This window comes from Gopherus flavomarginatus, chromosome 20, assembly GCF_025201925.1.
Source record: "Gopherus flavomarginatus isolate rGopFla2 chromosome 20, rGopFla2.mat.asm, whole genome shotgun sequence".
Lineage (NCBI taxonomy): Eukaryota > Metazoa > Chordata > Testudines > Testudinidae > Gopherus > Gopherus flavomarginatus.
The window spans coordinates 19,496,211-19,519,186 of record NC_066636.1 but is presented as its reverse complement, the minus strand read 5'-3'; the positions used below and the strand labels follow the sequence as shown (position 1 = coordinate 19,519,186).

Genomic DNA, 22,976 nt, shown 5'->3' with positions numbered 1-22,976 from the left:
CCAGGAAGGGGTTTGTGACAGATCGATCCCCACTTTGCCAGGGGAGCTGCAGCCAGTCCGTGCAGCCTCACAAGTGCAGCTGAGGCTAAGGAGAGCTGGCCAAGTCACCTAGGGAATCTGGTCTTTTCTGAGCCAATCGCTCTAATCGCTAGCCCACATTGCCCTCTATTGTCAGCTGTTTCAGAAAGGTCACTGACAGATGCACTTTTCTTCTCTCTTCCTGCTTTGTGCAGCCAAAGGCAGCTTTCTAACCAGCCCCATTCCACTCATTTTTAGCCAGTTTATCGATAGATCCAAAGGGAAACAGGGAGGTGCTTATCTTCCACGGCCTTCAGTAGGATTGAGGCCTCTAACCCTCTTAGCCATGTTTGAAAATCTCACCAGGCACCCCTCTGCATTTATAGACACTGAAATATTATTTGGCCCTAAGTCAGTTTTTGAAATGGGACTTGGACTCTTTTGAAAAGTGTATAACTTATTGTCTTATTTCTCAGACATGTCAGAGCTTTCAGTTTGATGATTTAAAGTGCTATTAATGTCCTCCAAGATGAGACTCCAAATGATTGTTACAGGCAAATTTTGTAGCACCAAGAAATACGGTACAACAATGGATTGAACATGGAAGGCCAGGGAGAGATTTAGCTTGAGATCGTCAAAAGAACTATGTGATTTAGGAGCATTTTCCTTTGAAAGTCAATGGGGGGATTTGACAGCTGCTTTCAACTACCTGAAAGGGGGTTCCAAAGAGGATGGATCTAGACTGTTCTCAGTGGTAGCAGATGACAGAACAAGGAGTAATGGTCTCAAGTTGCAGTGGGGGAGGTTTAGATATTAGGATATTGGATATTAGGTTGGTTTGGATATTAGCAAAAACGTTTTCAGTAGGAGGGTGGTGAAGCACTGGAATGGGTTACATAGGGAGGTGGTGGAATCTCCTTCCCTAGAAGTTTTTAAGGTCAGGCTTGAAAAAGCCCTGGCTGGGATGATTTAGCTGGGGACTGGTCCTGCTTTGAGCAGGGTGGACTAGATGACCTCCTGAGGTCCCTTCCAATCCTGATATTCTGTTATTCTAATGGGAATTGTGCTTCCAAGTGATGTGGATTGCTTATAAACATCATCTGTGCTCTGGATGGCTAATTTTTTTCTAAATCATTGGAGTACACCTCTGTGCCATTGAAATGCAGAGAAATTCTACAAGAAATGCTGCACCCCCTGTAGATTCTTTACCACGCCCCTCTAGCATCTATCACCACAGCACACGCTCCTGGGAGGTGTTCCTCACTGGAAATGACTGAGACACTGAACCCAGTCACTGCAGCAGTGCACTAGGCATCAGCCCTTGGTCTAGTGAGTCAGGATTTTGTCCTAATATTTTTATGAAAATGATCTTTGCTGAGTATCTGGTTTTATCTTCTTTAGGTAAAACTTCTGCATTAACTCTGTAATTGGGAAAACAGCCTCTTCAGTAGGACACCAGTGTTAAATATCTATGATATGTTCGGAAACTTTTGCTGGCTCTTAATTGTATTTCTGATTACTTGTACAAAGTTAGAGCAACCTTTTTAGCATTTTGGATGCAGAGAACAAATATCAGATTAAGTAATTTCTACTGCTGAGCTATCCAGTCCATCTGTGACAGTTGGAGACCTGACGGACACTGACTATAATGATATTTTATTTCTCCAGTGCTAGGAGTGCAGTTATTTCTGCACCAGACTCAGCGGATCCAGTTTGTTGAAGTTAGTGACACAGCAAAGATCCATTGTTCTGCCAAAGAAAAACTGGAAGGAAGTAGAATGTTTTGGTATTTGAGAAGAGAAGGCAAGAAACCCACCTGCATTAAACGCTGTTTGGATGATCAAAACGTAAGTAAATTTACTTGCAAACACAAGACACACAGCTCGACACTGGAAATTAGCAACGTCCAAAAGACTGAGTCTGGCGTTTACTATTGTGCATATGTAGACAGCAGCTACCTGCTTTTCGGGAATGGATCCGCGCTCATTGTTGGAGGTAAGGAACCATAGCTTGTTTAAGGAGACTAATAACTGATTGGCAGATCATATTTCAAGTTCTCAATAAAGTTATAACAAGATACCATAGCTATTGAGGAATGGTTCAAAAGAAAACATGCTTTAAGCCAAACAGATGAGCTAAACATTAAATGCTATGGGTATAAGAGGAATATAACAATATTTATTGTTATAAAATATACGTGTAAAATCTGAAAGTGCCGAAAATACATTATTGAAATTTCTCTGTGACTGTTCAGGGCACCCATATAGGGAATATTTCTAACCTAAGAGTTATGTTTTCATGAAATAATTATTTGATTTAATTAAAAGCTTACAAAATTTATAAAATTGTACGTTTGCGCTATGTCCTATTAGTGGCTGTGTGGTGATTTAATATTTCTTTCTTCAATACATTTGTTCCTTTGAATTAATGTCTTAGTGACAGGTATTAGCTGTGTTGGTCCCAGGATATTAGAGAGACAAGGTGAGTGATGTAGTATCTTTTATTGGACCAGCTTTGGTTGGTGAGAGAGACAAGCTTTCACGCTGACACAGATACTCTGGGAAATGACACTCTGAATACATTTCCCAGACCTGAAGAAGAGCTCTGTGGAAGCCTGAAAGTTTGTGTTTTTCACCAACAGAAGTGGGTCCAATGAAAGATTTTACCTCACCCACCTTGTCTCTCTGAGTGAAAGACTAACACCTTTAATCAGACTGCAGCTTATTTGATGATCACACTGAAATATCACACCTCCTTCTGCTCAGACAGTTATACCAGAAGCAGCTGGATGATGCTTCTGGTCCCATTTCCACGTGACAGTCAAGTCACTGAGACAGTAAATCTGGCTTGTGTGATCCATGGAGTGTTCAGCCCAGTCCACATTTCCTGGAGTGTTTCTGAGGAGCTGCAGGAACAGGGGCTGACACGCTCATTGAAAGCAAAGGATGGATCTTTAACACTCATAAATCACATCAGCGTCCCCATGGACACCTGGACCAGTCAGAAGATTTTCACCTGTGAAGTCAAATTCAACTCTTCTGGCACCAGTGTGAAGAAAAGTACCAGGTATCCTGCAGGTGAGTGATATAATATTTGACATTAAGGGAGACTCATGTATGAAATGGGGGTGAAGTGGCCACAATCAGAGCTGCTTAAACATAACTTTCCATCACAGAAAGCTGGAATATTCTATGTCTTAGTTAAAATTTCTTTAGATAATTTCGGGAAAAGTCATGTGAGATATACAGGCATCACAAGACAATGTAGCTTTGATCTCTGCTACAGTTTTCACCCAGATTGTACATGTGAATCCCTGTAAAGAGCTAAATAATAATAAATATCAGGAGTAAAGGGGAATTGAGAGGCATTTGTGATGAGAGATGTTTTCCAGTGAGATGCACAAAGCAATGGAGAGACCTAGAGGGAGGATTTTGTAGATGGCAGAAGGTGCAGACAAGATTCTGATTACAGGGAAAGGAATTCACCTAAGGGAAATGGGGCAACACAAAAGGTGGAAGGTCCTGAAGGCTCCTGTAGCCTCACTCCTCGGGGCTTAAGGCCTGTGGTGAAGTGGGGATCAGGAGGAAAGAGCTGGATGTGGTGGCATCACAACCCTCTTGGCTGAGTCAGCAACTTACTTGTGCCTGTTTTTTTGCTTCCTCCACAGCCCCTGCCAGCGAGTGCTCACATTACATTGTGCCCCTTGCAGCTGGAGCTGGTCTGCTGCTGCTCGTGGTGTCTCTGAGCCTCATCTGGACCCTCTGTCCTTCCATACTAGGTAAGAAACACAGACCAGCCCAGACATTCTCCTGCAGAGAGAAATCCCACTCTCCTACTTGTAACTATCCCATCAAACACATGAACATGCTGCAAATGTCACAACTGCCAGCACTGATCTCAGAATGTTTGTTTTCTGAAACTTGATTTTCCTGTGTCGGGAGAACGGCTTTGTTCTCCGTGACAAAGGGAGCGATGTAGAAAGGCTTCTACTGCCCATGGCCCAGGCACCTTGTCTGTAGTTCACAAGGAGAAGTAGCCTTTCTGATGAGCCTCTCTCCATGTGCCGTGCAGCTTGGTGCTCAGCGCACTCACAGCTCAGATGCACCATTAGTCGATGAACTACAGCCGGGGGAGTGACTGTTGAGGAGGAACTTTTACTCTTGTTTTTGTTTGTTCCAGGACTCAAGCCCAGGATCTCAGCACCCCCAGCTTCCGAGGAGCACCAGGTACGGCTCTTTGCAAACTGACTCCGTCTAAATCAATGTGTCTTTCTCAGGCATTTCTAATGCATACATTAACTTCATATATTTAGTAATTAAACTGGTTGTTGGAGTAACAGGAAGGGAGGACGGATTCTTACTGTGAGTTTTGATACTAACTTACTGATAGTCACTTACTGCTCTGTGACTCAGTTTCCCTGTATGTAAACAGTGGCTAACTAGACTTACTGTGCAAGGATGATGGGAAGTTTGAAGTTTTATTGGTTCTGACTGTGCCCTTCACAGGGTTTTTGTGCGGCACTGGAAACATTTTAGGCACTTAAAAGATAAAGATTTTCCAGTGACAGATTCTGTGGCCCTGATCCAAAGCTCAATGACCTCAGTAGGACACTGTCCATTTATGTGGGGTTTAGATCTGGCAAAATGTTGTCAGTAGCTGAGTTCTTAAATTGAGAATCCAGCCCTGGCTTCCATTCTGATAATACGCACCGTTTATAAGATAAGCAGGAGAATCAGAGATGAGAGGGGATTTTTCATAAGGCTAAACTCACATGGATGTTCAGTTCTGTCTCAGCTTGTCCCTTCAATTTTACTAATTGTCACCAAACAGGGTGGAATCTTATACGCTCATCTGGATTTTGATTTGCGGAATCGCAATGGGCACACGATGCAGCGACCGGCCAGAGGGAAACATCTAAAACCCTGAACTGTCTAGTGCAGGGGAATCCACATGTGGGAACTGATGACTGGTTCTCTGCTGATCGGACGTAGCAGCTGGAAGAAGGTTCTGTCTGTCTCCGTCTCCTTTCTTTTTTATTTTCTCCACTTCTCTGTTTAGAATAAAAAGGTCAGAAGATCCCCACAGGGCCCAGCCTCATCAAGTGGGAAATCTCCTTTTGGGATATAAAGACATCAGGGTGTAGGTGACTTTACACATCACATGTGTACTAGATTTGATGCTCTTTGGTGAAGGGACTGTCTCTTTGTTCTGTGTTTGTGCAGCGCCTAGCACAATGGGTGCTACAGTAACACAATAATTGTCATCATCATCTAACCATCTGCAGAGGGACCCAGACACAGCTGAACAGCTGCAGCTTCCCTGCACAGACTGAGGCTGGATGGCAGGAGCCTGCAGAGGGGATGTGCAGCCACAGTATATGCCACAGCTCCCAACTGCCCTGATCCTCAGCAGGCTCATGCTCCCTTTGCAGTAAGGTAACATGGATGTGTGATGGGCTTGTGAAGGGGAAGGATGGATGCAGGAGGAGCTGGGAGGGATGAGAATCTCTCCCCAGCCCAGTGCTGGAGCTGCTTCCTCTGGAGCAGTGTTTCTCCACGACCAATCCATGGACCAGTGCCAGTCCCTGAGATCTCCCTGACACAGTTTAGAAAGGCAGCAAGCCAGCCCCTGGTATCAAAAGGGTTGAGAAACGCTGCTCTAGCGTCTGCTGCTTTTCCCCAAGGGCGAGATCCACAGAGCCCTATGTTCCAGCCCCTCTGCACCATCTAACGATAACACACGTTACCAATGGCTGGAGCTCTCCTGGTGCCTGAGCCTGCAGGTGCTGCCTGTTTGCATCACAACTTCTTGTTGGTCGAGCTGTCATTTGAACTGTCACTCATTAAAAAGACCCAGTATTGATGTTTGTGTGTCTTGCCTTTTTTATCTGTTCAATGCGTCAAGCTCAGCTTATTGTGTAATAAATAAGGTGACGTCTTAAATTCTTTGGGCCAGATTCTGCTCTGGTTTGCAGCAGTGTAAATCTGGAGGAGCTCTGTTGCAGTCAGCGGAGTTACTCTGGATTTACTCTGGAGTCTCTGAGAGCAGAAGCCGGTCCTTTCTATCCCACTTAGCATCTGTGTTTCCCTTGATGGATAACACAACAAATGTGTTACATAGAGCTTGTTAAGCATACATACCTTCAGCTATGGTAAGAGCTGTCCACTAAAGTCTGGAGAAGAAGTAATGGGCTTAATCTGCAGCAAGGGAGATTTAGGTGAGATGTTAGGAAAAACTTTTTGTAACTCTCAGGAGAGTTCAGCTCTGGAACAGGCGTCCAAGGGAGGTTGTGGAATCTCCGTCACTGGAGGTTTTTAAGAAGAAGTTACACAAACGTGTCAGAGATGGTCCAGGTTTACTTGTCCAGACCCCTGTGCTGAGGCAGGATCTGGATGACTTTTCAAGGTTCCTTCCAGTCTGACATTTCCAAGATTCTCTGAGCACCAATAACAAATGAATGACTAAGGCGCAGAATCTGATCTCATGTTACCTTGAGTACTGAACCCAGCGGGGCTGCGGGAGGGCCCAGATTTCAATTGTGTCTTCAGCCTGAGGTCTTGAATGAATGGTGACTTGCAGTCACTGAGGACACTTTCAGCAAGATGAGGGCTGCTGGTTCTGGTTCCTTGGCCAACTTCCCCTGTGGGTAATTACAAGATCTGGTCAGAAGTCTTTAGAGGAAACATTTCATTGTCAGAAAATTGTCAGAAGATTTGTTTTCCATTGGAAAACGGTCCGTTTTGATGCATTTTTTTTACTTGATAAAAAAGTTTCAGAATTTCAAAATGAAACTTTCTGGTTATCCAGTTCAAAAAGACGTCTTCCTTAGAAATATACATTATAGTAGAATTTTTAAAAAATATTACATGGTCTAAAATTTATATGTTCAAAATTGGAAGGAAACATTTCAAAATTCTTAAAACAAAATGCTGCTTTTCACACAAACCGAAAATGATTTTTGATTGAAGAAAATTTTTAAGATTTTTACTTTTTGTACCATTTTGACACAGGAAAATGTTTCAGTATCTTGAAAATTTGTGTGGGATGGAAACTCCATTTTCTCCCCAACCCTGGTAATTACACGAGTGTAAAATTGCTCCCGTAGCTGTAGCTGGCTACATTGAGCCTTTTCACTTCCTGTCCTAAGGCTCTGTGCAGTGCTGCTGTGGGGCTGTCAGACAGCTGCCCCGCCCCACCCCCACAGGGTATAAAGAGATTTTGATAAACACTGTAAGAGCCCAATCCTGCATGGTGCTGAGGCACTTCCTGTGACGTGCTGGGCAATTGCAACACTGATTAAAGTCAAGGGGAGTGGTGGGTGCTCAGCTGCTGTTAGGCTCAGCTCCTACCTTCTGCTCCTTAAAGCATGCACATTGTAAAGCATTTTCACTAGGATCCCTAGAGCAGTAAATAGGGCTTTGTACCACTGTCAGTCAGTGTTACTGGGAGGGTTATAACAGGCCCTTACAGGAACTGGGCTGGGGAGACATCGTGCTCAGATAGCGTTATGATTTCTATAGCCTATCTGTATGACCACTGACAACATTCAGCCCCTTAACAGCGACCCTGGGGACTGGATTCTCGTTAGCACTAAATCCCTCTCCACCCTGGTATCACACCGGGGCCTGGAAGTGGGTGTGAGTGTAATTTATGCTCCTCTAAACTCTTCTTGACATTGATGCAAAGGGGAAGCCATGTCACTGTGAGTAATGGGCTAGAAATCAGGCAGAATCTTGACCACTCAAGCCGTCCTTTAAATTCCTGCTTCCACTTAACCTTGCCTCAGTCAGCGACTGTGGGATTTAGCCCAGGTCACTCCCCAGCCATGGGAGGGAGGAAGGCAGGGGAGGGAAAGGGAAGGAAGAAGGACGATGGTCCTCAGCATTAGAGAGCTGCCGGGAGGGGGTTTCTGACAGATCGATCCAGGGGAGCTGCAGCCAGTCAGTGCAGCCTCACAAGTGGGGTGCGGGTTAAGGAGACATGGCCAAGGCAACCGGGGATTCTGTTCTTTTTTGAGCCAATTGCTCTAATCACTAGCCCATGTTGCCCTCTGTTGTCAGCTGTTTCAGAAGGGACATTGACAGATGCACTTTACTTCTCTCTCCCTGCTTTGTGCAGCGAGAAGCAGCTTTTTAACCAGCCTCGTTCAGTTCATTTTAACCAGTTTATTGCTAGACTTAAGGGGTGGCGCTTAACTTCCATTGACTTCAGTAGGAATGAGGCACCCAACCCTCTGAGCCGTGCTGGAAAATCCCACTAGGCAACTGCCTGCATTTATAGGCACCTAAATACCTTTGAAAATCTGTCCAAAAGTCACTTTTGAAAATGGGACTTACACTATTTGAAAATTGTGTCTTACGTTGTCTTTTTTCTCGCACATGCCAGAACTTTCAGTGTGATGATCTAAAGTGCAGTTAACAGTCCTCCAAGGCAAGACAACTAACAATCATTACATGTCTGCATTGTGCCACCAAGAACTGTGCTACAATAAACCAAACATGGAAAGCTGGGGAGAGATTTAGCTTGAGGTTGTCAAAGGACCTAAGTGGTTTAGGAGCAGTTTCCTTTGACAAACAATGGGACTTGTGCTCTGAACTCATATGGATTTGTTTATTTACATCATCCAAATTCTGCATGTTTAATTATTCTGAATCATCATATACACCCCTGTGACACTGGAATGCAGAGAAAATCTACAAGAACTTCTGTACCCTCTGCAGAGTCTTTACCCCACCCATCTAGTATCTATCACCACAGCACATCCTCCTCGGAGGCATTCCTCACTGGACATTGTACCCAGTCACTGCAGCAGTGCACTAGGCATCAGTCCTTGGTCTACTGAGTCAGGATTTTGTCCTACTATTTTTAAGAAAATGATCTTTGTCGAGTATCTGGTTTTATCTTCTTCAGGTAAAACTTCTGCATTAAGCTCTGGAATAGGGAAAACAGCCTCTTCAGTAGGACACTAGTATTGAATACTGTATCTATATGTTTTAAAACTTTTGCTGGATATTAATTGGATTTCCATTCACTTGTATGAAGTTATAGCAGCTTTTTAAGTATTTGGGATGCAGAGCATAGATGTTATCAGATTAAGTAATTTCTATTGCTGAGCTATCCAGTCCATCTGTGACAGCTGAAGACCTGACAGACACTGACTATAATGATATTTTATTTCTCCAGTGCTAGGAGTGCAGTTATTTCTGCACCAGACTCAGCGGATCCAGTTTGTTGAAGTTAATGACACCGCAAAGATCCACTGTTCTTCCAAAGAAAACCTGGAAGGAGGAAGTAGCATGTTTTGGTATTTGAGAAGACAAGGTGAGAAACCCACCTGCATTAAGCGCTGTTTGGATGATCAAAATGTAGGTAAATTTGTTTGCAAACACAAGACACACAGCTCGACGCTGGAAATCAGCAACGTGCAAAAGACTGAGTCTGGCATTTACTACTGTGCATTTGAATACAGCAGCTACCTGATCTTCGGGAATGGAACCACACTGATTGTTGGAGGTAAGGATTGATTGACAAAGCATATTTCATGTTCCCATTAAAATGTGATAAGATACCATAGCTACTGATGAATGATTCAAAGGAAAACATGCTTTAAGCCAAACAGATGAGCTAAACATTAAATGCTCTGGGTATAAGAGGAATGTAACAATATTTATTGTTATAAAATATATGTGTAAAACCTGAAAGTGCCGAAAATAAATTATTGAAGTTTGTCTGTGACTGTTCAGAGCACCCAGGTAGGGAATATTTCTAACTTAAGAGTTATGTTCGTGTGAAACAATATTTTGACTTAATGATAAGTTTATAACATTTATAAAACTGTAGGCAATTTTCTTTCTAGGTAGTGCAGCTACGTATTGTCCTACTTAGTGGTTGTGTGGTAATTTAATATTTTCTTCTTCAATACATTTGTTCCTTTGAATTAATGTCTTAGTGACAGATATGCGGTGTTGTTTTGGCTGTGTTGGTTCCAGGACATTGGAGAGACAAGGTGGGTAAGGTAATATCTTTTATTGGACCTGCTTCGGTTGGTGAGAGAGACAAGCTTTTGAGCTGACACAGAGCTCTTCTCCAAATCTGGAAAATGGCACTCTGAATACATTTCCCAGACCTGAAGAAGAGCTCTGTGGCAGCTTGAAAGTTTGTGTCTTTCACCAACAGAAGTTGGTCCAATGAAAGATTTTACCTCACCCATCTTGTCTCTCTGAGTGAAAGATTAATACCTTTAATCAGGCTGCAGCTCATTTGATCATCACACCGAATTTGCCATCTCCTTCTGCTCAGACAGTTATACCAACAGCAGCTGGGTGATGCTTCTGATCCCATTTCCACGTGACAGTCAAGTCACTGAGACAGCGAATCTGGCCTGTGTGATCCATGGAGTATCCAGCCCAGTCCACATTTCCTGGAGTGTTTCTGAGGAGCTGCAGGAACAGGGGCTGATGCGCTCACTGAAAGCAAAAGATGGATCATTAACACTCATAAATCACATCAGCGTCCCCATGGACACCTGGACCAGTGGGAAGAATTTCACCTGTGAAGTCAAATTCAACTCTTCTGGCACCAGTGTGAAGAAAAGTACCAGGTATCCTGCAGGTGAGTGATATGATATTTGAAACCAAAGGAGACTCAGATGTGAAATAGGGGTGAATTGGCCACAATCAGAGCTGCTTAAACATAACTTTCCATCACAGAAAGCTGGAATATTCTATATCTTAATTAAAACTTCTCCAGGGAGTTTTGGGAAAGAAAACTTGAGACATTACAGGGACCACAAGAAAAAGTAGTTCTGATCTCTGCTGCAGCTTTCACCCAGATTGTACATATGAATCCCTGTAAAGAGCTAAATAATAATAAATATCAGGAGTAAAGGGGAATTGAGAGGCATTTGAGATGAGAGATGTTTTCCAGTGAAATATGCAAAGTGATGGAGAGACGATGAGGAAAGGAGAGAACAACTGGGAGGATTTTGAAGATGGCAGAAGGTGCAGAGAAGATTCTGATTACAGGAGAATAGAATTCGCCTATGGGAGAAGGGGCAACACAGAGGGTGAAAGGTGTTGAAGGCTCCTGTAGCCTCACTCCTCGGGGGTTAAGGCCTGGGGTGAAATGGGGTCAGGAGAGAAGAGCTGGAAGTTGTAGCATCATGGCCCCCTTTGCTCAAGTCAGGCACATTTGTCTGTTTTTTTAGCTTCTTTCACAGCCCCTGCCAGCGAGTGCTCACATTACATTGTGCTGCTTGTGGCTGGAGCTGGTCTGCTGCTGCTGGTGGTGTCTCTGAGCCTTATATGGACTCTCTGCCCTTCCACACTAGGTAAGAAACACAGCCCAGCCCAGACTCTCTCCTGCAGAGAGAAATCCTACTGCCCGGCTTGTAACTGTCCCGTCCAACACATGAACACGCTGCAAATGTCACAACTACCAGCACTGATCTCAGAATGTTTGTTTTCTGTATCTTGAATTTCATGTGTCAGGAGAACAACTTTGTTCTCCGTCACAAAGGGAGAGATGTAGAAAGGCTTCTACTGTCCATGGCCCAGGCACCTTGTCTATAGTTCACAAAGAGCAGTAGCCTTTCTGATGAGCCTCTCTCCATGTGCCATGCAGGGTAGTGCCCTGCGCACCTACAGCTGGAGGAGTGACTGTGGAAGAGGAACTTTTACTGTTGTCTTTGTTTGTTCCAGGATTCCAGCCCAGGATCTCAGCACCCCCAGCTTCAGAGGAGAACCAGGTACGGCTCTTTGCAAACTCTCTGTCTAAATCAATCTGTCTCAGGCATTTCTAATCCATCAACTTCATGTGTTTGGCACCTAAGCTGATTGATCTGGAAGGAGGAGGTGAAAGTGAGGTCTAGTGGTTGGAGTAGCAGGGAGGGAGGACCAAGTCCTACTGTGAGCTTTCCTACTAACTTACTGTGGGACAGTGGGCAAGACACTTACTGCTCTGTGACTCTGTTTCCCCATGTGTAAAGGGTGGATAACTAGACTTACTGTGCAAGGATGATGGGAAGTTTGCTGTTTTATTGGTTCTGACTGTGCCCTTTACAGGGGTTTTGTGCGCCTGGGAACATTTTTGGCACTTATAATATAAAAAGCTGTAACAAATTATATTTTTAAAACACATGAAGGTTTTCCAGTGAAAGGTGCTATGGGCCTGATCCAAAGCTTATTGACCTTAATAGGAGACCGTCCATTTATATGGAGTGTGGATCTGGCCAAATATTTTCAGCAGGTGAGTTCTTAAAGTCAAAATCCAGCCCTGGTTTCCATTTTAAAAACACCCACAGTTTATAGGAAAAGCAGGAGAATCGGAGATGAGAGGGAATTTTTCATCAGGCTAAACTCACTTGGATGTTCGGTTCTGTCTCAGCCTGTATCCCTTCATTTTACAAGGAGGGGGCTCATTTTACTATTTGTCGCCAAATAGGGTGGAATCTTATACGCTCATCTGGATTTTGAATCATGGAATCGCAACGGGCGCACGATGCAGCAATCGAACAGAAAGAAACGTGCAAAACCCTGAACTGTCTAGTGCAGGGGAATCCACACGTGGGAACTGATGTGTTGCAGACGTAGCAGCTGGAAGAAGGCTCTGTCTGTCTCCGTCTCCTTTCTTTTTTATTTTCTCCCCTTGTCTGTTTAGAATAAAAAGGTCAGAAGATCCCCACAGGGTCCAGCCTCATGAGGTGGGAAATCTCCTTTTGGGATATAAAGGCATCAGGGTGTAGATGGCTTTACCCGTCCCCTTTGTATTAGATTGGAAGCTCTTTGGTGCAGGGACTGTCCCTTTGTTCTGTGTTTCTGCCGTGTCTAGTACAGAGGGACTCTGGTCCATAACTGGGGCTCCTGGATGCTAAGGTAATACAATCATCATCCTCCCCGCATCTGCAGAGGGACCTGGACACAGCTGAACAGCTGCATCTTCCCTGCACAGAGTGAGGTCGGATGGCAGGAGTCTGGAAAGGGGACGTGCAGCCCCTGTATATGCCACAGCACCCAGCTCCCCTGACTCTCAGCTGTAACGTTACATGGATGTGCAATGGGATTGTGAAGGGGAAGGATGGATGCAGGAACTGGGAGGGCTGAGAATCTCTCCCCAGGCCACGGCTGGAGCTGCTACTCCACTGCTTCCTCTGGAGCAGTGTTTCTCAACAACTGGTCCATGGTCCAGCACTAGTCTTTGAGATTTCCCTGACACAGTTTAGGAAGGCAGGAAGCCGGTCCCTGGTATCCAAAAGGTTGAGAAATGTTTCTGTAGAGTCTGCTGCTTTTCCCCATGGGCAAGATCCACAGAGCCCCATGTGCCAGCCCTTCTGCACCATCTAACAATAACAGGATGTTACCAATGGCTGGAGCTCTCCTGGTGCCTGAGCCTGCAGGCGCTGCCAGTTTACATCACATGTCATTCTGTCCTCATTAGAAAGTGATGGAAATGCAATTAGTGATGTTTATGTTGCGTCTTTTATCTGGTCAATGCATCAAGCTCAGCTTATTGTGCAATAAGAAAGGTGACGTTTTAAATGCTTTAGGCCAGATTCTGCTCTGGTTTGCAGCAGTGTAAACCTGGAGGAGCTCTGTTGCAGTCAGTGGAGTTACTCTGGATTTACACCGGTGTCTCTGAGAGTGGAATCCGGTACTTTCTATCCCACTTTGCATCTGTGTTTCTTTTGAAGGATGATACAACAAATGTGTTAACACACCATTTGTTACGCACACATATGATAAGGGGTGATTCACAGAGGACGGTGATCAACTGTTCATGCCCACTGGAAAAAAGACAAAAAGTAATGGGCTTAATCTGCAGCAAGGGAGATTTACGGGAGATATTAGGAAAATCTTTCTAACTCTCAGGGGAGTTCAGCTCTAGAACAGGCTTCCAAGGGAGGTTGTGGAATCCCTGTCACTGGAGGTTTTTAAGAACAGATTGGACAAACACCTGTCGGGGACGGTCTAAATTTACTTGGTCTGGGACTTGATGACTTTTTAAGGTCCCTTCCAGCCTGACATTTCTGTGAATCAAAGTGCTAATAACAACTGAATGACTAAGGGCCAGAACCTGAGCTCATGTTTCCCTACGTACTGAACCGAATGGGGCTGCAGGAGGGCCCAGATTTCCACTGAGCCTTCAGACTGAGGGCTTGAATGAACAGTGACTTCCAGTCACTGAGGATGCTTTCAGCAAGATGAGAGCAGCTGGCTCCGGTTCCTTGGCCAACTTCCCATTTGGGTTATTACTCGAGCTGGTCAGGAATCTTTAGAGGAAACATTTCGTTGCCAGAAAATGCCCACTTGTTGAAATGGAGATTTTTTTTTCCAGGGGAAAAGGGTCAGTTTTGATTACTTTTTTTTTACATAAAAAAAAGTTTCAGAATTGCAAAATGAAAAATTCCAGTTCTTGAGTTCAAAATCACGCCTTGCTTAGATGTTTAAGCTAATTATAGTTGAACAAAATTTTAGTTTCACATTATCTTAATTTTATATGGTCAAAATAGAAAGGAAACATCCCAAAATTATTAAACCAAAATGCATCTTTTCACCCAAACCAAAAATGGTTTTTGATTCAGGAAAATTTTGACTTTTCATCACCGTTCGAGACAGGAACATTTTTCGATCTCTTGAAAAGTTGTGTGGGGTTGGAAATCCATTTTCTGCCCCAGTCTGGTCATTAAAAGTGTAAAATTACTGCTGTAGCTGCAGATGGCTACATTGCTCCCTTTCATTTCCTGCCCTTAGCCACTGTGCAGTGTTGCTCCACCCCCACAGTGCATGAAGACATTTCTATATACAGCTACTCCTGAGGGCATTCTGTGCCAAAAAAAAATAAACATTCTGTGCACAATATTTTAAAATTCTGCAAATTTTATTTGTCAATAAATGTGGAGGCTCCAGCATGGCACTGTGGAGCAGAGGCCACTGGCTGCACAGAGGTGGGAGATCACTGTGAAGCTCCCCACAGGACACGGACTCAGCAGTAAGGCTGCACCCAACCCTGACACAGCGCAATGACCCGCCCTGCCCCTCCATGCCAGGTGCACCAGGAGTGGACAGGCAGGCTCAGCAAAGATCCAAGTGTGGAGGGGTTTGGTGTGCAGGGATCCAGGTGGGGGTTCCAAGGGTGTGTGGGGCAATCTAGGTGCGAGCAGCTCAGTGGGGGATCTGAGCAAAGGGGGGGAATCTGGATGCACAGGGGCTTGTTGGGGAGTTCTGGGTGCAACAGTAATGGGACTCTGCAGAGGGGTCCAGGTGAAGTTGGCTGGGGCTCAGCAGGGGGGGTCTGAGTTGGGAGGGCATACAGCTCATCAGGGGGGTCTGGAGTGTGGGGGCTCAGTGGTGGGTCCAGATGCTGAGGGAGTGGGGCTCAGTGAGGTAGGGAAAAGGATCCAGGTGCAGCTCATTGGGGCTCAGTGAGGTGGGGATCTGGGTGCAGGTGGCTCATCAGGGTGGTCCAGGTGCAGGGGGAGTGGGACTTGGCAAGGGGGGGTTCTGAATGTGAGGGATGAGGCTTGGTGGGATGGTCAGGGCATGAGGGGCTCTGGATGCAGGGTGGTTGGGCAAATGGCGGAGCAGCTCCCTATACAGGGATCCCTCCCCCCTGCAGCTGAGGAGCAGAAAGCAGGGTGGGAACTTTGCAGAGCTGGGGGATAAATCTGGGGGTGGGTCTGACCCAGCCCCGGATGCTGTGCAGGGGAAGAGGAAGTCCCATCCTCCCGAGCCCAGCTGGGTCTAGCAGCTAAGCCCAGTATAGGCTAGGAGCCACCAGCTGGGTCTTCCCCAGTCCCGCCTCCTGCCCGACAGTGATTTACCTCTCTGCCAGCTGCCCTGGGCACCCAAAACATACTGCTGCGGTGGGTCATATAACCGCTTTTGTGGCTTCCCTTTGCCTCCCTGTCAGAAGTCATTTTTCTTCAGGGAAGTAAAGAAATCTGCGAGGGACATAAATTCTGTGCCTGCACAGTGGTGCAGAATTCCCCCAGGAGTAACACAGCATAACGGCCTAATCCAGCATGGTGCTGAGGCACCTGCTGTGACATGCTGGGTGCCTCCCACACTCAGCAAAGTCAAGGGGAGTGGTGGGTGCTCAGCTGCTGTTAGGCTCAGCACCTACCTTCAGTTCCTTAAAGCACTGCACATTGCAAAGTATTACGCTGGGATCCCTAGAGCAGTAAATAGGGCTTTGTACCACTGTCAGTCAGTGTTACTGGGAGGGTTATAACAGGCGCTTACAGGAACTGGGCTGCAGAGACATTGTGCTCGAATAGCGTTATGATTTCTGTGGGCTTATCTGTTAAACCACACAAAACATTCAGCCTCCTAACAGTGACCCTGGGGACCAGATTCTCTAAGTCCCTTTCCACCATGGTAACGCACAGGGGCCTGGAAGTGGGTGTGAATGTAATTTCTGCTCCTCTAAACTCTTCTTTACATTGGTGCAAAGGAGAAGCCGTGTCATTGTGAGTAATGCCCTTGGGCTAGAAATTGGGCAGAATCTTGGCCAGTCCAGTCATCCTTCTTCAGGCCAAACTCCTGCTTCCACTTAACATTGCCTGAGTCAGAGACTGCGGGATTTAGCCCAGGTCGCTTCCCAGCCATGGGAGGGAGGAAGGCAGGGGAGGGTAGAAGGGAAGGAAGGAAGGACGATGATCCCCAGCATTAGAGAACTTCCTGGAAGGAATTTGTGATAGATCGATCCAGGGGATCTGCAGCCATTCACTGCAGCCTCAGAAGTCAGGTGTGGTCTGAGGAGACCTGGCCAGGTCACCAGTCGCTCTAATAACTAGCCCACGTTGCCCTCTATTGTCAGCTGTTTCAGAAAGGACATTGACAGATGCACTTTACTTCTCTCTCCCTGCTTTGTGCAGCCAGATGCAGCTTTCTAACCAGCCCCATTCCGCTCATTTTTATCCAGCTTATGACTAGGTCCAAGGGGAGATGCTTAACTTCCATTGACTTCGGTAGTAATGAGGCACCTAACAGTCTTAGCCATGTCTGAAAATCCTCCTAGGCACCTCTCTGCATTTATAGGCACCTAAATACCTTTGAAAATCCGGCCTGAAGTCACTTCTGAAAATTGTATCCTTCATTTTCTTATGCCTCAAACATGTCAGAGCTTTCAGTCTGATGATTTAAATTGCAATTTAAGACACCAAGACCAGATGCCAAATGGTCATTACATGCCTGCATTGTAGCACCAAGAAGTATGGAGCAACAAGTGGCCCAAACATGGAAAGCTGGGTGGAGACTTAGGTTGGGGCCGTCAAAAGAACTAGGTGATTTAGGAGCATTTTCCTTTGGAAATCAATGAGACTTGTGCTCCCAAGTCATGTGGGTTTGTTTATATAGATCATCCATGTTCTGGATATTTAAAATTATTCTAAATCATATAGTACACCCCTGTACCGCTGGAATCCAGACAAATTCTACAAGAAATGATGTAGCCTCTGTAGATTCTTAAACCCACGCATCTTGTGTCTATCACCACAGCACATCCTCCTTGGAGGTGTTCCTCACTGGACATTGTACTCAGTCACTGCAACAGAGCACTAGGCATCAGCCTTTGGGCTAGTGAGTCAGGGTTTTGTCCTACTATTTTATGAAAATGATCTTTGCGAAATACCTCATTTTATCTTCCTTAGGTAAAACTTCTGCTTTAAATATTGGAATTGAGAAAACAGCCTCTTCAGTGAGACATCAGTGTTGAATATCTGTGATATGTCTGGAAACTTTTGCTGAATTTTAATTGCATTTCCATTCACTTGTATGAAGTTATAGCAGCTTTTTAAGTATTTGGGATGCAGAGCATAGATGTTATCAGATTAAGTAATTTCTATTGCTGAGCTATCCAGTCCATCTGTGACAGTTGAAGACCTGACGGAAACCTACTATAACAATATTTTATTTCTCCAGTGCTAGGAGTGCAGTTATTTCTGCACCAGACTCAGCGGATCCAGTTTGTTGAAGTTAGTGACACCGCAAAGATCCATTGTTCTTCCACAGAAAACTTGGAAGGAGGAAGTAGCATGTTTTGGTATTTGAGAAGAGAAGGTGAGAAACCCACCTGCGTTAAGCGCTGTTTGGATGATCAAAATGTTGGTAAATTTATTTGCAAACATGAGACACACAGCTCGACGCTGGAAATCAGCAACGTCCAAAAGACTGACTCTGGCATTTACTACTGTGCATATAGATACAGCAGCTACCTGATCTTCGGGAATGGATCCACACTCATTGTTGGAGGTAAGGAACCATAGCTTGTTTAAGGAAACTAACAGCTGATTGACAAAGCATATTTCATGTTCCCATTAAAATGTGACAAGATTCCATAGCTATAGATGAATGGTTCAAAGGAAAACATGCTTTAAGCCAAACAGATCAGCTAAACATTAAATGCTATGGGTGCAGAAAATATCCATAGCAGAAGAAATAAGTTTTAACTAAAAATGTTAAAACTTGAAAGTACTGAAAATAAACTACTGAAGTTTCTCTCTGACTGTTCAAGGCACCCAGGTTGGGAATATTTCTAACCTAAGAGCCACGATGGCATGAAACTATATTTTGAGTTAAAAAAAAGTCAATGAAATTTATAAAATTGCACAAAAATTTTCCTTCTAGGTAATGCAGCTACGTATTGCTCTATATCCTAGTTAGTGTTGGATAGTTCCTTCTTCAAAATAGATTTGTTCCTTCGAATTAATGTCTTAGTGAATGATAGTATGCAGTGTTGTTGTAGTTGTCTTGGTCCCAGGATATTGGAGAGACAAGGTGGGTGAGGTAATATCTTTTCTGGGACCAACTTCTGTTGCTGAGAGAGACAAGCTTTTGAGCTGACACACAGCTCTTCTTCAGGTCTGGGAAATGACACTCTGAATATATTTCCCAGATCTGAAGAAGAGCTCTGTGGAAGCTCAAAAGCTTGTCTCTCTCACCAACAGAAGTTGGTCCCAGAAAAGATATTACCTCACCTACCTTGTCTCTTAGTGGAAGATTAACATCTTTAATCAGACTGCAGCTCATCTGATTATCACACTGAATTCGCCACCTCCTTCTGCTTAGACAGTTATACCAACAGCAGCTGGGTGATGCTTCTGGTCCCATTTCCACATGGCAGTCAGGTCACTGGGACAGCGAATCTGGCCTGTGTGATCCATGGAGTGCCCAGCCCAGTCCACGTTTCCTGGAGTGTTTCTGGGGAGCTGCAGGAACAGGGGCTGACGCGCTCACTGAAAGCAAAGGATGGATTTTTAACGCTTGTAAATCACATCAGCGTCCCCATGGACACCTGGACCAGTGGGAAGAATTTCACCTGTGAAGTCAAATTCAACTCTTCTGGAAACAGTGTAAAGAAAAGTACCAGGTATCCCGCAGGTGAGTGATATTATATTTGAGGGTAATGGAAACTCACATGTAAAATATGGATGTGACCATGCTGAGAGCTGCTTCTATGTGATTTTCCATTAGAGAAATTTGAAATATTCCATGTCTTAATTAGAATTTCTCCAGAGAATTTGGGGTCAGGTGATTTGAGACGTTATAGGGACCACAAGATAATGTAGCTCTGATTTCTAGGGCAGGTTCCTCCCAGACTGTCCAGAAAGGGGAATTCAGAGGCATTTGAGAAGAGAGATGTTTTCCAGTGAGATATGCAAAGTGATGGAGAGATAATGAGGTGAGGAGAGACCTAGAGGGAGGATTTTGTAGATGGCAGGAGGTGCAGAGAAGAATCTGATTACAGGAAAAATTATTGGCCTAATGAAAAGGGAACAACAGAGAGGGTGAAAGGTGCTGAAGGGCCTGTAGCCTCACTCTTTAGAGAGTAAAGTGGGGAACAGGAGCACAGAAAATGTCTAATTCTTACCTAGTGCACCCGTCAATCTCAAAGCACTTTACAGAGGAGGTCAGTATCACTAACCTCATTCTATAGATGGGGAAACTGAGGCACAGAGAGTAGCTGCGATGTGCCCATGCTCACCTAGCAGACCAATGGTAGAGCTGGGAGCAGATCCCAGGTTTCCTGAGTCCCTGTCCTCTACCCATTAGGCCACACTGCTTCTTGGAAGGGTGGAGGCAGGACTGCTGAAGGAAGCCTTTCTTTTATCCACCTCCACAGCCCACGCCAGTAGTTGCCTACCTTCCATTGTGTCCCTGGCGGTGCTGAGCGCCCTGATACTGTTGACGGTGTCTCTGAGTCTCATCTGGACCCTCTGCCGTTCCACGCTAGGTAATAAACACTGCCCATCCCCAACGTTCTCCTGCAGGGAGTGATCCCACTCCATCCCTCCTCCTGGGGACCACGAGTGTTATCCCATGTGTTACATGGATACACTGCACATCTCATAAACACCAAGACTGAGCTCAGAAGGTGACTTTCCTGTGTTGGGAGAACGGCTTTGTTCTCCGTGACAAAGGGAGCGATGTAGAAAGGCTTCTGCTGTCCATGGCCCAGGCACCTTGTCTATAGCTCACAAAGAGCACTAGCCTTTCTGATAAGCCTCTCTCCATGTGCCGGGCAGGGTGGTGCCCTGTACACCCACAGCTCGGCTGCACCATTAGTCAACGAACTACAGCTGGGGGAGCAACCGTGGAAGAGGAACTTTTACCATTGTCTCTGTCTGTCTGTTCCAGGATTCCCACCCAGGATCTCAGCGCCTCCAGCTTCACAGGAGAACCAGGTACGTCACGTTACAAACCATCTCTGTCTAAATCAATGTGTCTGTCTCAGGCATTTCTAAGGGTCCTTCCCCTTAGTGCATTAGGGGCCCACAGGTGTTATTTCCAGCCTGGGTACTGTCAAAGTTAGATTCAGGACTGACAATTTGTTAGACCACTCTGTTTATTAGCACAGCGCTCTGCTAATACACCCAGATAATGTGAGCACCATACAAGACCCACGCTACCTTATTTTATACAGATAAAAAGGGCGCGAACTTAACAAGAGGACAAAGAAAGCAGAACTGACAAATTTACATGAGGCTAGACATACATAGTTAATTTCCTTACTAACTTTTACCAATCTCCAGTTAATGTTCCACCATTAGCTTAAGTGGACTCATTGTTTGTGCCTTAATGTTTCTTTTACTGACGCCTGTATTTCAACATTCCTTATTTCTGCTTAAAGGTACATCCAGCATTTCTTTAATCCATTTTATTTTTACAATATAATTCATTCTACTTTCACAGTACCAACAGATTTGGCCATTCGGCAAATCACTTACCTGCTCCGTGCGTTTTCCCCACATGTACAAAAAAAGATAACAAAACCTAATTCACATGGATACTAGGAGGTTTCATTTATTATTCTGTCAGACTGTACACTCTTTCAGGGCAGTTTGTCTTTGCTTTGGCCCAGATTGTCAAAAGTATTTAGGTGCCTCCCTCCCATAGTTGGGCACCTACATACTTTGAAGATCTGAGCTTTTGTGTCTTATACAGTGCAGGGCATATTGCTGGCACTTAACAAATAAATAATAGTAATTGATAGTACTGGAAAAGAACATTAAGATGCTCGACTGAAAAGTGCTTGAGACCTGATCCAAAGCTAACGGAAATGAACCGGAGAGTTTTCGTTATTTCCGTGAGCTGCGCGTCAGCCCCGAGGAGAGCAAAATGTTATCACTGAGTTCTTAAAGTCACATGGCACTGTCCATTTTCATAACACACACCATTTATAGGAAAAGCGGGAGAATAAGAGACAGGAGGGAATTTTTAAGGTCCATGGATGCTAAACTCACTTGCATGTTCCGTTCTGTCTCAGCTCGTATCATTTCATTTTACAAGGAGGTGGCTAATTTTATTCACTGTCGCCAAACAGGGTGGAATCTTATACGCTCATCTGGATTTTGATTCACGGAATCATGATGGGCGCAAGATGCAGCGACCGGCCAGAGGGAAGCGTGTAAAACCAGAAACTGTCTAGTGCAGGGGAATCCACATGTGAGAACTAACTGTTCTCTGCTGATCTCAATGAGATTAGTCAGCCTGTAATAAGGCTCTTTCTGGCTGCATCTTTTTTCTCTCCTCTTCTCTGTTTAAAGTATAAATGTCAGAAAATTCCCCAAAGAATTAGCCCCGACAGGTGCTAAGGGCATCATTATACAGGTGACTTTTCAGTTGATTTGCATATTTTGAAGAACTGATTGGAAAATGGCTGTTTTTCCCCTCATGGAACATTTTGATAAAAGCAAAAAAATTTTTCATTTTTCCTAAAATTTTCAGTAGCAAATGTTTTTTGAAGGATTTTTTTCACTGTTTGGCAACCAAACCCCATAACACATTTTCAGCTACAAACCAAACTGTGATTTTATTTCTGGCTTTTCAATCTTCAGAGCCCAAAAAATCAAAGATTTGGATTTTGTCATAAACCCAATTTTCCTTTGGGGGCGGGGGAGTTTAGATGGAAAGTTTTCAACCAGGGCTGATATTTAGGAACAAATCCCTCACCCCTCTGGGGAGGCAGAGTTGACTCCCTCAGATTAATCGACTAATAAATGTGAAGGTCAGAAGGAACCATCCTGACCTCCTAAGTCATAGACCAGAGAACCTCAAGGCCACAACTTCTGTTTGAGCTGTGGTGTAGCTTTTAGAGAGACACCCAATCTGAACATAAAGCCTGCAGAATTCACCACATCCCTTGGCAAGAGCACCCGCTGCAGTTTTGCAATGACATGTGATACATCGTGCATGTCAGCTGAGATTATGAATGGTAAAGAGGGGTCTAGAAAGAGACGGTAGGTCAGGCTCTCTGTCTGAGCGCTGGGGCTGCTACTCCACTGATTCCTGCTTTTCTTGAAGGACCAGATCCTTAGAAGCCCACAGGCCGTGCCATGTAATAATAACAGGTAATCAATAAGAGAGACTCTCCCTAGCCACTGAGGCTGCACATGTGCCCATTTGGATCACAGCTGGCTCTTTTCAAACTCTCATAACGCTACTAATTAAAACTTCAATCTC

The 22,976-nt window shown here is 44.8% G+C and overlaps 2 protein-coding genes across 4 annotated transcripts in view; both read left to right on the top strand.

The window, feature by feature from the left end:
- LOC127037732 (immunoglobulin kappa light chain-like) overlaps nucleotides 1-12,830 on the top strand; it is an 18,831-nt gene extending 6,001 nt beyond the window's left edge. Inside the window, exons 5-10 of one of the 3 annotated variants that reach the window (XR_007770451.1) lie at nucleotides 1,687-2,013; nucleotides 2,784-3,095; nucleotides 3,686-3,796; nucleotides 4,198-4,244; nucleotides 4,849-5,022; nucleotides 12,622-12,830. Coding sequence is in view for 2 of the 3 variants with exons in the window: in XM_050929733.1 (XP_050785690.1) it covers nucleotides 9,202-9,531; nucleotides 10,318-10,629; nucleotides 11,225-11,347; nucleotides 11,718-11,764; nucleotides 12,460-12,555 (908 nt within the window). In the remaining variant the exon portion in view is untranslated. Of the gene's footprint in view, nucleotides 1-1,686; nucleotides 2,014-2,783; nucleotides 3,096-3,685; nucleotides 3,797-4,197; nucleotides 4,245-4,848; nucleotides 5,881-9,201; nucleotides 9,532-10,317; nucleotides 10,630-11,224; nucleotides 11,348-11,717; nucleotides 11,765-12,459; nucleotides 12,581-12,621 lie in introns of those variants that run through there. The other 2 variants (XM_050929733.1, XM_050929735.1) reach the window with 2 other exon arrangements.
- On the top strand, nucleotides 1,065-22,976 carry LOC127037733 (immunoglobulin alpha-2 heavy chain-like). The gene is made up of 6 exons (XM_050929736.1): nucleotides 1,065-1,419; nucleotides 17,937-18,266; nucleotides 19,083-19,394; nucleotides 20,137-20,247; nucleotides 20,652-20,698; nucleotides 21,838-22,976. The coding sequence occupies exons 1-6, from the start codon at nucleotides 1,377-1,379 to the stop codon at nucleotides 21,940-21,942; spliced, it is 948 nt and encodes a 315-aa protein (XP_050785693.1). The 5' UTR covers nucleotides 1,065-1,376; the 3' UTR covers nucleotides 21,943-22,976.

Bases quoted from the DNA above. Each gene is read 5' to 3' on its own strand.
- LOC127037733 (XM_050929736.1), top strand. From the start codon at position 1,377: ATGAAAATGATCTTTGCTGAGTATCTGGTTTTATCTTCTTTAG. The intron at 19,395-20,136 runs GTGAGTGATATT...CCACCTCCACAG, and splicing joins AAGTACCAGGTATCCCGCAG to CCCACGCCAGTAGTTGCCTA. The intron at 20,248-20,651 runs GTAATAAACACT...TGTCTGTTCCAG, and splicing joins CCTCTGCCGTTCCACGCTAG to GATTCCCACCCAGGATCTCA.